The sequence below is a fragment of the Varanus komodoensis genome, unplaced genomic scaffold (assembly GCF_004798865.1).
Source record: "Varanus komodoensis strain SLA01 unplaced genomic scaffold, ASM479886v1 scaffold42, whole genome shotgun sequence".
In the NCBI taxonomy this organism is placed as follows: Eukaryota; Metazoa; Chordata; class Lepidosauria; order Squamata; family Varanidae; genus Varanus; species Varanus komodoensis.
The window spans coordinates 8,487,726-8,499,937 of NW_025335972.1; the positions used below are offsets into that span (position 1 = coordinate 8,487,726).

Sequence of the window (12,212 nt, forward strand, 5' to 3'; positions counted from 1 at the left end):
ATCCAGCAGGGCAGTTTCGTTTTGTTTCAAGGAAATATATTACAGAAATATAGCAATTGCTTCAACATTTAACCTGTTCATGAGAAAGCAAACTTTCTATCTAAATTTTTAATTCAGTCAGTTCTCAGTTAAGGCTCAATGACAGATTTAGTTTATCAAAAAATTATAAATAATTTCATAACTTTAGCATGAAGTACAAATTTCTAACAATATTTTTACAAATTCTGTTTTCTTAAATAGTAGTTAAATTGCTCATAAAAAGTTTTCCATTTTTCATTAAATTCATTGGCAGGTCTTCTATTTATATAATTGGATAATTTTGCCATTGTTGCATATTCAGTTAGCTTATTTTTCCAATCTTCAGTAGATGAACCATCGTTTGCTTTCCACTTTGATGAAATTGTACTTCTTGCTACTGTTATCATATATTTAAATAACTCAAGCATACTCTTTGGAAGAATCTCTGCTGAAATTGTCAGCAACATATTCTTAGCACCCATAGGAAAATTAATTTTGAGAATTTTCCAGATTTTTAAAAAATTTATCACATCTCTGCCACATATGGTTAAAAGTCCCATCTATTTCTTTGTAGTTCCAACCAGTTCCATTACAATTCTTATCCATTTACAGTATGTCTTTTGGGGTAATATACCACTGTAAATACATCTTATACCAATTTTCTCTTTATGAAGTAAATTTTATATCCTTTGTCCGTATGGCTTTTCTTTGGCAGGGCAGACAGTTTCTGTGTTGTATGTTGTGGACCTGTGCCTAAAATTCTCACTGTAACATACAACCAAGCCAATGAAACATGCCATGACCCCTATTCACCACTGGGGACCTGCTTGGAACCTAGGATGCTGCAGGCACTGAATTCCTCGAAGCCACACAATTCCTACTTCTAGAATATACCATCATGCCCTTTCTCCCCTTCTCCCCAATTCCTGTAGAACAGGGACTGGGCAGCTCTGGTCTGTAGGCCAAATCCAGGGCATGGAGGCTCCCTCCCAGGCCTTGCCCCTTCCCCCAGCACAGGAGAAAGCATAGCAAAAGAAAGGCCAAGCTTGGCTGGAAGTTAAGATTCATTCTCTGTGAGCATATGCAGGTGGGCTTTGGTCTTTCTTTTTATGTCACCCATTCTGAAGCTGAGAGTTGGTATAGGAAACATGACCCAGGCCTTAGCGCTGATTATGCCAGGAGCAATAGGCACAGACACAGCCTGTGAAAGCAGAAGTGCATTGTGTGTCATACTGGGGGGGAATGTGCCTTAGAAGAGAAGCTTGCTTGGGATATAGAGAAGGCTGGAGGGACAAAAGCTTTCAATTCCTTACCTTACTGGCATCAGATGTTTAGTTGGTTAGGAGGACAAGTGCCTGGCTCTGGCTGGAAACCTGAGGGAGAAAAGCATATTGGTCTGTTCATACATTAGCATTCTGACAGGATTTCACAGCTCTCCACCATTTCTTGAGCAGGTAAAGGCTAAAGCATCATCCTGAGAGTTATTGTACAATTGCAGAGTTATGGGAAGTAAGGCTGAGAGGGAGTGATATGCCTGAAGCCCTGTAGTAAGTCCATGGTGCTGAGTGGATTGCACCACAGCAAGTGTCTAAGACCCAAAATCCACATTGTCTCCAGGCCCCATGCCAGCCCTGCATGCTGGTATATGGTGTCATGCAACATGGCAGAGGAAGAATGATTTGTGCTTCTGGCCTAGGTTGAAGCAGTGATGAAAGACTAGGTGTTGGTCTCGGGCCTTTCTTCATTGAGGATACAAGGTTGGGAGAGACAGAGGGATACAGGAAACTGTGTCCTGGTGATGTATGCTGACACATGGCTGCACCTGTCATTGCCAAATCTCTGTCTGTCCTTGCAGACTTCTCCTGGGCTCAGAGGTTTCCTCTACTCTTCCAAGCCTAGAAAAATCCAGAAATTCACCCATGGGTTCTTGCAGCAGCCTTAACTCTGAGGATGGCTCCAGCACCCCTTCTTTGCCGACTAGTGGATCCCCCACTATCAAGGTAATATATTTATTTATATATGAAAGCTTTTCTATCCTGCCTTTCAGTCCTAGTCAGACTTCCCCATTCCCAAGAAGGTTCATAGTTTAGATATGTAGAGTAGACTGGGGGTCGCAGAAAATTATCCACTGTAGATTGCTAAACATGATGAGCTGTTATGTCATGCAGATGTGCACCAATTTCTGCAGGATGGCCTGAGCATGGGCAACACACCATCTGAACAACCTATGGGTTGTTTAATTCCCTTTCAAGGATCACTGTCTTGTCATTGCGAAGGGGCTTGTGTAGCTCAATGAATCTATGAACTATGCCGTGCAGGAGCACCCAAGACAGATAGGTCATAGAAAGAGCTCTCACAAAAGCTGATCCACTGGAAAAGGAAATGGCAACCCATTCCAGTACCCTTGCCATGAAAACCCCATGGAAAGTACCAAAAGGCAAAAAGATACGACGCCGGAAGATGAGCCCCTCAGGATGGAAGGTGTCCAATGTGCTACTGGGGAAAAGCAGAGGGCTAGTACTAGTAGCGCTAGAAAGAATGAAGCAACTGAGTCAAAGCTGAAAGGACTCGCAGTTGCAGGTGTACCTGGTGGTAAAAGGAGAGTCCAATGCTGCAAAGTTCTATACTCCATAGGAACCTGGACTGTAAGATCCATGAATCAAGGCAAGCTGGACATGGTCAAACAAGAGATGACAAGACTGAACATTGACATCTTAGGAATCAGTGAACTCAAATGGACAGGAATGGGTGAATTTAATTCAGATGACCATCAGGTATAATGTGGGCAAGAATCCATTAGAAGAAATAGAGTAGCCTTCCTAGACAATAAAAGAGTAGAAAAAGCAGTACTGGGAAAAATGTCCAAAATGAGAGAATGATCTCAGATTGAATCCAAGGCAAACCATTCAACATCACAGAAGTCCAGGGCTATGCCCTAACCACTGATACTGAAGAGGGTGAAGATGACCGGTTCTGTGAAGGCCTACAAAACCTTCTAGAAGTAACACCAAAAAATGATGTCCTTATCATCATGGGGGATTGAAATGCTAAAGTAGGAAGCCAAAAGATAACCAGAATAACAGGCAAGTTTGGCCTTGGAGGACAAAACGAAGCAGGGCACAGGCTGGTAGAATTTTGTCAAGAGAATATGATGGTCATAGCAAACACTCTTTTCCAACAACCCAAGAGACGACCCTACTCATGGACATTACCAGACGGTGAACACAGAAATCAGACTGACTATCTGTTCTGCAGCCAAAGATGGAGAAGCTCTATACACTCAGTAATTCCAGAGAATAGCTAAAAGAGAGAAGAATGCCTTCTTAAATAAACAGTGCAAAGAAATAGAAGAAAACAATAGAATAGGGAGGACAGGAGATCTCTTCAAGAAAATTGGAGATATGAAGGGAACGTTTCATGCAAAGATGGGCATGATAAAGGTCCAAAATGGCAGGGACCTAACAGAGGCAGAAGAAATTAAGAACAGGTGGCAAGATTACACAGAAGAACGATACAAGAAAGACCTTAACGTCCCTGATAACCACGATGGGGTGGTCACTGACCTCGAGCCAGACATCCTGGAATGTGAAGTCAAATGGGCCTTAGGATGTCCAAGCAACAACAAAGCTAGTGGAGGGGAAAGTATTCCAGGTCAGCTATTCAAAAGCCTAAAGACGATGCAGTAAAAGTGCTACACTCAATATGCCAGCACATTTGGAAAACTCAACAGAGGCCACAGGATTGGAGACAGTCAGTTTACATTCTAATTCCAAAGAAGGGCAATGCCAAAGGATGTCCAAAATACTGCACCGTTGCACTCATTTCACATGCCAGCAAAGTTATGCTCAAACTCGTACAAGCTAGACTCCAGCAGTATGTGGACTGAGAACTACCAGAAGTACAGGGCAGAAGAGGCAGAGGAACAAGAGATCAAATTGCCAACATATGCTGAATCATGGAGAAAGCTAGAGAGTTCCGGAAAAACATCTACTTCTGCTTCATTGACTATGCTAAAGCTTTTGATTGTGTGGATCACAACAAATTGTGGAAAGTTCTTAAAGAGATGGGAGTACCAGACCATCTTATTTGTCTCTTGAGAAACCTATATGCATGTCAAGAAGCAACAGTGAGAACTGGACATGGAACCACTGATTGGTTCAAAATTGAGAAAGGAGTACAGCAAGGCTGCATACTGTCACCCTGCCTGTCAAGTTATATGTAGAGCACATCATGGGAAAGGGGGGCTAGATGAATCACCTGTTGGAATTAAGATTGCCAGGAGAAAGATGAACCTCAGATATGCAGATGATACCACTCTCATGGCAGAAAGTGAAGAGGAACTAAAGAGCCTCTTGATGGGGGTGAAAGAGGAAAGTGCAAAAGTTGGCTTGAAACGCAGCATTAAGAAAACTAAGATCATGGCATCCAGTCCTATCACTTCCTGGCAAATCGATGGGGAAGAAATGGAGGTAGTGACAGATTTTATTTTCCTGGGCTCCAAGATCACTACAGACAGGGACTGCAGCCAGGAAATTAAAAGATGTTTGCTCCTTGGGAGAAAAGCTATGGCAAATCTAGACAGCATACTAAAAAGCAGAGACATCACCCTGCCAACAAAAGTACATATAATCAAGTCTATGTTTTTCCCAGTTGCAATGTATGGCTGTGAAATTTGGACCATAAGGAATGCTGAGCACCAAAGAATTGAGGCCTTTGTATCGTCGTGCTGGAGAATACTCCTGCGAGTCCCTTGAACTGCAAGGAGGTCAAACCAGTCAGTTTCAGAGGAGATCAACCCTGTCTGAAGGCCAGATATTGAAGGTGAAACTCAAATACTTTGGCCACCTAATGAGAAAGAAGGACTCCCTGGAGAAGAGCCTAATGCTGGGAACAATAGATGGCAAAAGAAGAAGGGGACGGCAGAGAATGAGGTGGCTAGATGGAGTCACTGAAGCAGTTGGTGTGAGTTTAAGTGGACTCCGGGGGATGGTGGAGAACAGGAAGGCCTGGAGGAATGTTGTCCATTGGGTCGTGATGGGTTGGACACGACTTCACAACTAACAAGAAAAACAACAAGTCAAGGAACAGCAACACATTGACTCAACCAAGTCTCCAAATCCACCCCCCATCTACCCACTTTGGTTTCTTTTGCGATCACACAGGAGGCAAGCTGAGAAGAGGGTATTTTGAGGGATTTACACCCCTTCATTGCAAGATTTGCAACTTTTTCCTTCCCTTCCCTTTAGTTCACATTTGGGTACACATTTTGCATTTTGTCCCGAATCTCTGTGTGCTCAGGAAAGTAAAAAAAAAAAAAAAAAAGAGCACCAAAAAGGCTGGCAAAGGCTAGATCAGAGGTCCTGAAACTTTTCCACCAGAGGTCAGTTGAAAGCTCCCCGTGCTGGGCAAGGACCAGAATGGTCGTGCCGGTGGTGTGCGTGGGCCGGCGCAGGGGTGCGGGGGAGGTGAGGTGCGTGCAGGCACACTCTGCAAGTCGGGTACACGAGGCAGCGACTTGCTTACTTGGAGATCGTTTTCTTCGAGCGAGCAAACTGCTGCCTCCCCATGTGTGGGGCAAGGTGGGTGGTGGCGGGCACATGTGTGAGCGCCGTGTGGCTGGTCCAAATGGGCATGGTGGGCTGGAACTGGGCCCTGGTCCATAGTTTGACGACCCATGGGCTAGATCAGACCTGGGCATTGTATGGCCCGCGGGCCACATCCGGCCCGATGGCTGACCCTGCCTGGCCCGCATGAGGTCACTGGCAAATTAAAAGTCAATGCAAATATATATCGTTGTAATATAGATGCAAGCAATACAACTGCACTGCTTTTATTTTGAAGGATCTGCTAAATTGAATTGAGTTTATTGCTTTTCATGTAATGTGAATGTTAATGTTTTTGTGAATATTCATTAAATAGTGTTGTTCTGTGCTCCACATTTTCATTGTATCATTGTAATGTTTCATTTACTGTTTTTATAGAGATATATATTGAGCAGAGCTGTAAGTGTATTGGTCCGGCCCTTAACAACTGTCAGTTTCTCATGTGGCCCCATAGGAAAATTAATTGCCCACCCCTGGGCTAGATGATACAATCAGTGTCTTAGAGGACAGACAGCTTTTAAAGTCAGCATCATTCTCACTGTAAATGCTGTTCTGGCAGTACAGAGGCAGAATCATCTGGGAAGGGTGTGCCAATTGGGTTGGTGGCCAGACCGGAAATGGATGCTGCAAGCATGTGGAAGTCATAACTCACAACCTGTCTCCTGCCTCCTTTTGTCCCCCTTCTCCTGTCAAGAACCTGCCTGTATCTCAGCCAAGAACTCGCCCTCCAGTTGCACTCCCCCTGCCATCTTCCACCTCTACAGAGAGAGGGACAGAATCGCGCATCATCCGTGTCAGTATGAATAGTGAGCATGGCAGTGGCAACTGTTATCGTAGCATTGTGGTGAGTTGTGGTGGCATCTGTGCGAGAAGGCAGGGGCAGCTGCTGCAGGTGCAGGAAGACAGTCTGGGGCAGGATTGGTGAGGACATCTCTAGCTGCTGCAGCAAGAGAACAGGTGTGAATGCAATGGGAAAGTTTCCTTGGGAGCATGAGGCATGCACAGAGGCCTGGGAGCTTCTGAAGAACACAAGCTGGAGAAACAGGAAGGTCTGGCAGGCCACGGATGGATTCCAGGCAAGTGGAAGCTCTGAAATGAGGAAGAGGACTCAGGCAACCCAAATAAGTTGTCTCAAGCCAACCTAGGAAGCAGTGGGAGCTCTGAAGGATAGAGAGCACTTCATTTGTATTTTAAGGCATCTTTTTGATGCAGCCAGCATTTCATTGGAAAATAGTATGCAGTTTCATAGTGGTTGTTTTCTGATAATGTTTTATGTCTCTCTGTGAAGATACCTTACCAGTTCACGCAATCACCATGAGGTAAACAAGCCTGTGGCTTACTTCAGGGTTCCTTCTCCCTCCAACAAGCCATGTGGCCCAGGTTCAGACAACAGAACAAGCCTCCTCAAGCAAGGGGTATGTAAATAGTTAACAGGCTTGCCCCACAGCTTGTTCAGCTCATGGTGATGGTGTGGGTCAGATCACTGGGATACCCCAGTGTTGAGCCTGCCCTCCTTCACCTGCTGTGACTCCCAGACCAATGGACTTTCCCTACAGATCACCAGTCAGGACAGGACAACAGCTGTAGTGCAGCGTGCCCTGCAGAAGCACAATCTGGAAGGGGACTCACCACAGAGCTACCAGCTTCTGCAGCTTTTGGGAGATGGCCAAGGTGAGTGAAAGATACATAAGGCTGGGGTGGAGGGAGGAAGGAGCAATGGAGTTATTGCCAGCATCTCTCATGTTCTCTTTTTGCATCCTCTCTCTCTCTCTCTCTCCCCCTCCCCTCCTCCCCTCCACACACACACACATACTCCTTAAGAACTGCTGATCCCAGACAATGCCAATGCCTTTTACGCCATGAAGCCCACTGATTTGCATGACTTCCTTCTGTGCCCCAAGAAAGGAGGCACTAGCTCCCCTGGTTTGGGGACCATACAGCCCACTACCAACCCTATCCTTTCCAGCACCCCCACTTTTAAGGACTGTAGCAGAAATGCTCTCATAGCTACTTCAGGGCTCCTGTATCCTCATGCTCCACACCTAGTACCACACAGCCCGGCCCCAGTTTACCCATCATCCCCTGAGGTACATTCACAGCTGAGGCCTGCTTCATTTCTCCACACCCCACCATTTCCAGCTCCTCCTACCTGGTTCCTGGGAGCTGAGCCTCCTAGCTCTCTTCCCCCTCCCTCACTGCCTCTGCCTCATCACCAGCTAACTCAGGAGCCCTTCGGCTCAGCCCCAGCTCACCCTCTTCAACCCTCCTCTTTGCAGAGGCTGCCTGCTCCTGCCTCAGGGCCCCAGTCACCCCTGTGCCCTTCCCTTGGAGCACCGTTATGGTCAGGGTCCCCCAAGCATTGTGCCATCCATCATCTGCCAGCTCCTCAAGGTCCCACTGCCCCAGATGGTCCTAGAGCCTTGCCCCATAGCAGCATGGAAGTGGATCCTCAGAGTCAGAGCTGATTGTTCTGATTGCAGCCCCCATTCATGACATAGGAGACCTGTCATGCAGGGACACATGGGCCAGGAGAACAAGGGAGTGATGATGCTTTGGACCGGTTGTGGCTGGAATTCCAGAGCCCCAGGGTCTCAGTCTGTCCCCAGGATCTCCATCCAGAAGGGATGAGCCCAAAGGTTATATTATTCGAAGGATGATTTATACAACCCAGAAGTGCCAGTGCCTGCAAACAGAGGCTGGAGGAGTCCCAGAAGAATGGTGTCCAAGCTTTCAAGTATATCAACTAGCCTGGATGCTACAGCAAAAAGTGACTTTCTCTCCCCTGCCCCCAAATGCAGGGACAGTGGTGCGTGGGAGGCCTTGTCAGGGCAGCTCACTCAGAGTGGCACCTTGCCAAGCCAGAAAAGAATCGTGCTGTGGAAGGGGAGTTCCAGCCCTGGGATCGTTGGTCAGTAAAACAATTTGTTGTTCAAGCATGAACACATCAGCTTTCCCCAGCCATGGAAGCACCTGAGACTGCATACTTCTTTCTGACAGAACTCTTCAGAGACTCCCCGCTCCCAAAAGAGCACCCTCCCCACCAACCCAGGCTAACTGTTTGCATTTCATATAACTCAAGCACAAGGAGAGGAACTAAAAGGGAGGCAACTCTAAAAGGAAATTTGACAGGAGGGAGCCAAACATGTATTGTGAGCTGCTAAGAGAGCCTTAGGGCTAAGGGGTGTGGCATACAAGTTCAGTACATAAACAAGTAAAAAATAAACACCCATTCTGCTGAATGCCTACTTTGCAATTGGTGAGGGGAGCTTTGAAATGTATTGCATGTGTGCTTGCAAGGTGGCGGGGTGGGGGGGGGGGAGGCTTGATATTCATCAGGATGTCAAGGAAGAGAGGTATGACCCTGCCCAGCCATGATCCTAATAATGATCTACAAAGCTCCCCCAACACCGATACATTTAAGTGGCCGGGAAAAGATGTGGGGTGGGGGGGGGGGGTAGGGTTGGCCTCAGCATGGATTTATTTATTATTTACATATTTATTTTTTAAAAAGTTTCTATACTATTCATTAAGCTATGCTGACTCTCTGAACAGTTTGCACTCAATAAAACATAACAATCACTAAACCTTCCAATTAGAAAATTGTTATTGTTGTTAGTCGCGAAGCTGTATCTGACCCATCGCAACCCCATGGACAACATCCCTCCAGGCCTTCCTGTCCTCCACCATCCCCCAGAGTCCACCTAAGCTCATGCCGACTGCTTTAGTGACTCCATCTAGCCACCTCATTCTCTGCTGTCCCCTTCTTCTTTTGCCATCAATTGTTCCCAGCATTAGGCTCTTCTCCAGGGAGTCCTTCCTTCTCATTAGGTGGCCAAAGTATTTGAGTTTCACCTTCAATATCTGGCCTTCAGACAGGGTTGATCTCCTCTGAAACTGACAGGTTTGACCTCCTTGCAGTTCACGGGACTTGCAGGAGTCTCCTCCAGCACCACGATACAAAGGCCTCAATTCTTTGGTGCTCAGCCTTCCTTATGATCCAAATTTCACAGCCATACAGTGCAACTGGGAAAACCATAGACTTGATTATATGTACTTTTGTTGGCAGGGTGATGTCTTTGCTTTTTAGTATGCTGTCTAGATTTGCCATAGCTTTTCTCCCAAGGAGCAAACATCTTTTAATTTCCTGGCTGCAGTCCCTGTCTGTAGTGATCTTGGAGCCCAGGAAAATAAGATCTGTCACTACCTCCATTTCTTCCCCATCGATTTGCCAGGAAGTGATAGGACTGGATGCCATGATATTAGTTTTCTTAATACTGAGTTTCAAGCCAACTTTTGCACTTTCCTCTTTCACCCCCATCAATAGGCTCTTTAGTTCCTCTTCACTTTCTGCCATGAGAGTGGTATAATCTGCATATCTGAGGTTGTTGCTCTTTCCCATGGCAATCTTAATTCCAATTTGTGATTCATCTAGCCCTGCCTTTCCCATGATGTGCTCTGCATATAAGTTAAATAGGAAGGGCGACAGTATACAGCCTTGCCAAACTCCTTTCTCAATTTTGAACCAATCAGTGGTTCCATGTCCAGTTTTCACTGTTGCTTCTTGACCCGCATGCAGGTTTCTCAAGAGACAAATAAGATGGTCTGGTACTCCCATCTCTTTAAGAACTTTCCACAATTTGTTGTGATCCACACAATCAAAAGCTTTAGCATAGTCAATGAAGCAGAAGTAGATGTTTTTCCGGAACTCTCTAACTTTCTCCATGATCCAGCATATGTTGGCAATTTGATCTCTTGTTCCCCTGCCTCTTCTGCCCTGTACTTCTGGTAGTTCTCAGTCCACATACTGCTGGAGTCTAGCTTGTACGAGTTTGAGCATAACTTTGCTAGCATGTGAAATGAGTGCAATGGTGCGGTAGTTTGGACATCCTTTGGCATTGCCCTTCTTTGGAATTAGAATGTAAACTGACTGTCTCCAATCCTGTGGCCTCTGTTGAGTTTTCCAAATGTGCTGGCATATTGAGTGTAGCTCTTTTACTGCATCGTCTTTAGGCTTTTGAATAGCTGACCTGGAACACTTTCCCCTCCACTAGCTTTGTTGTTGCTCAGACTTCCTAAGGCCCATTTGACTTCACATTCCAGGATGTCTGGCTCGAGGTCAGTGACCAGCCCATCGTGCTTATCAGGGACGTTAAGGTATTTCTTGTATAGTTCTTCTTTGTAATCTTGCCACCTGTTCTTAATCTCTTCTGCCCCTTTTAGGTCCTTGCCATTTTCGTCCTTTATCATGCCCATCTTTGCATGAAAAGTTTCTTTCATATCTCCAATTTTCTTGAAGAGATCTCCTGTCCTCCCTATTCTATTGTTTTCTTCTATTTCTTTGCTCTGTTCATTGAAGAAGGCATTCTTCTCTCTTCTAGCTATTCTCTGGAATTCTGCATTCAATTGGGCGTATCTTTCTATTTCTCCATTGCCTTTTGCTTCCCTTCTTTCTTCAGCTATTTGTAAAGCTTCCTTAGACAGCCATTTTGTTTTCTTGCATTTCTTTTTCTTTGGGATATTTTTAGTTGCTACCTCTTGTACAGTGTTGCGAACCTCCATCCATAGTTCCTCAGGCACTCTGTCTGTCAGATCTAATTCCTTAAATCTATTTGTCACCTCTACTGTATATTCATCAGGGATATGATTTAGGTCATACCTGGGTGGCCTTGTGCTTTTCCCTACTTCCTTCAATTTAAGCCTAAATTTTGCAACAAAAAGCTCATGATCTGAGCCACAGTCAGCTCCTGGTCTAGTTTTTACTGACTGTATAGAGCTTCTCCATCTTTGGCTGCAGAACATATAGTCAATCTGATTTCTGCGTTGACCGTCTGGTGATGTCCATGTGTAGAGTCGTCTCTTGGGTTGATAGAAAAGAGTGTTTGCTATGACCATCATATTCTCTTGACAAAATTCTACTAGCCTGTGCCCTGCTTCATTTCGTCCTCCAAGGCCAAACTTGCCTGTTATTCCGGTTATCTTTTGGCTTCCTATTTTAGGATTCCAATCCCCCATGATGATAAGGACATCATTTTTTGGAGTTAATTCTAGAAGGTGTTGTAGGCCTTCATAGAACTGGTCACCTTCAGCCTATTCAGCACCAGTGGTTGGGGCATAGACTTGGAGTATTGTGATGTTGAATGGTTTGCCTTGGATTCGAACGGAGATCACTCTGTCATTTTGGAGACTGTATCCCAGTACTGCTTTTCCTACTCTTTTCTTGACTATGAAAGCTACTCCATTTCTTCTGAGGGATTCTTGCCCACAGCAGTATACCTGATGGTCATCTGAATTAAATTCACCCATTCCTGTTCAGTTTAGTTCACTGATTCCTAAGATGTCAATGTTCAGCCTTGTCATCTCTTGTTTGACTACGTCCAGGTTGCCTGATTCATGGATCTTACATTCCAGGTTCCTATGGAGTATAGATCTTTGCAGCATTGGACTTTCCTTTCACCACCAGATACATCCACAACTGAGTGTCCTTTCGGCTTTGACCCAGTCGCTTCATTCTTTCTGGAGCTACCAGTACTAGCCCTCTGCTCTTCCCCAGTAGCATATTGGACACCTTCTGACCTGAGGGGCTCATCTTCT

The 12,212-nt window shown here is 45.4% G+C and overlaps 1 protein-coding gene across 1 annotated transcript in view; it reads left to right on the top strand.

Moving 5' to 3' along the window:
* Positions 1-7,788, top strand: part of RGL3 (ral guanine nucleotide dissociation stimulator like 3) — a 44,451-nt gene extending 36,663 nt beyond the window's left edge. The window contains exons 14-18 of the mRNA XM_044443441.1: positions 1,874-2,018; positions 6,316-6,465; positions 7,178-7,292; positions 7,443-7,544; positions 7,721-7,788. Of these exons, the coding sequence (XP_044299376.1) occupies positions 1,874-2,018; positions 6,316-6,465; positions 7,178-7,292; positions 7,443-7,544; positions 7,721-7,788 (580 nt within the window). The remainder of the gene's footprint in view (positions 1-1,873; positions 2,019-6,315; positions 6,466-7,177; positions 7,293-7,442; positions 7,545-7,720) is intronic.
* The last annotated feature ends 4,424 nt before the right edge of the window (positions 7,789-12,212 follow it).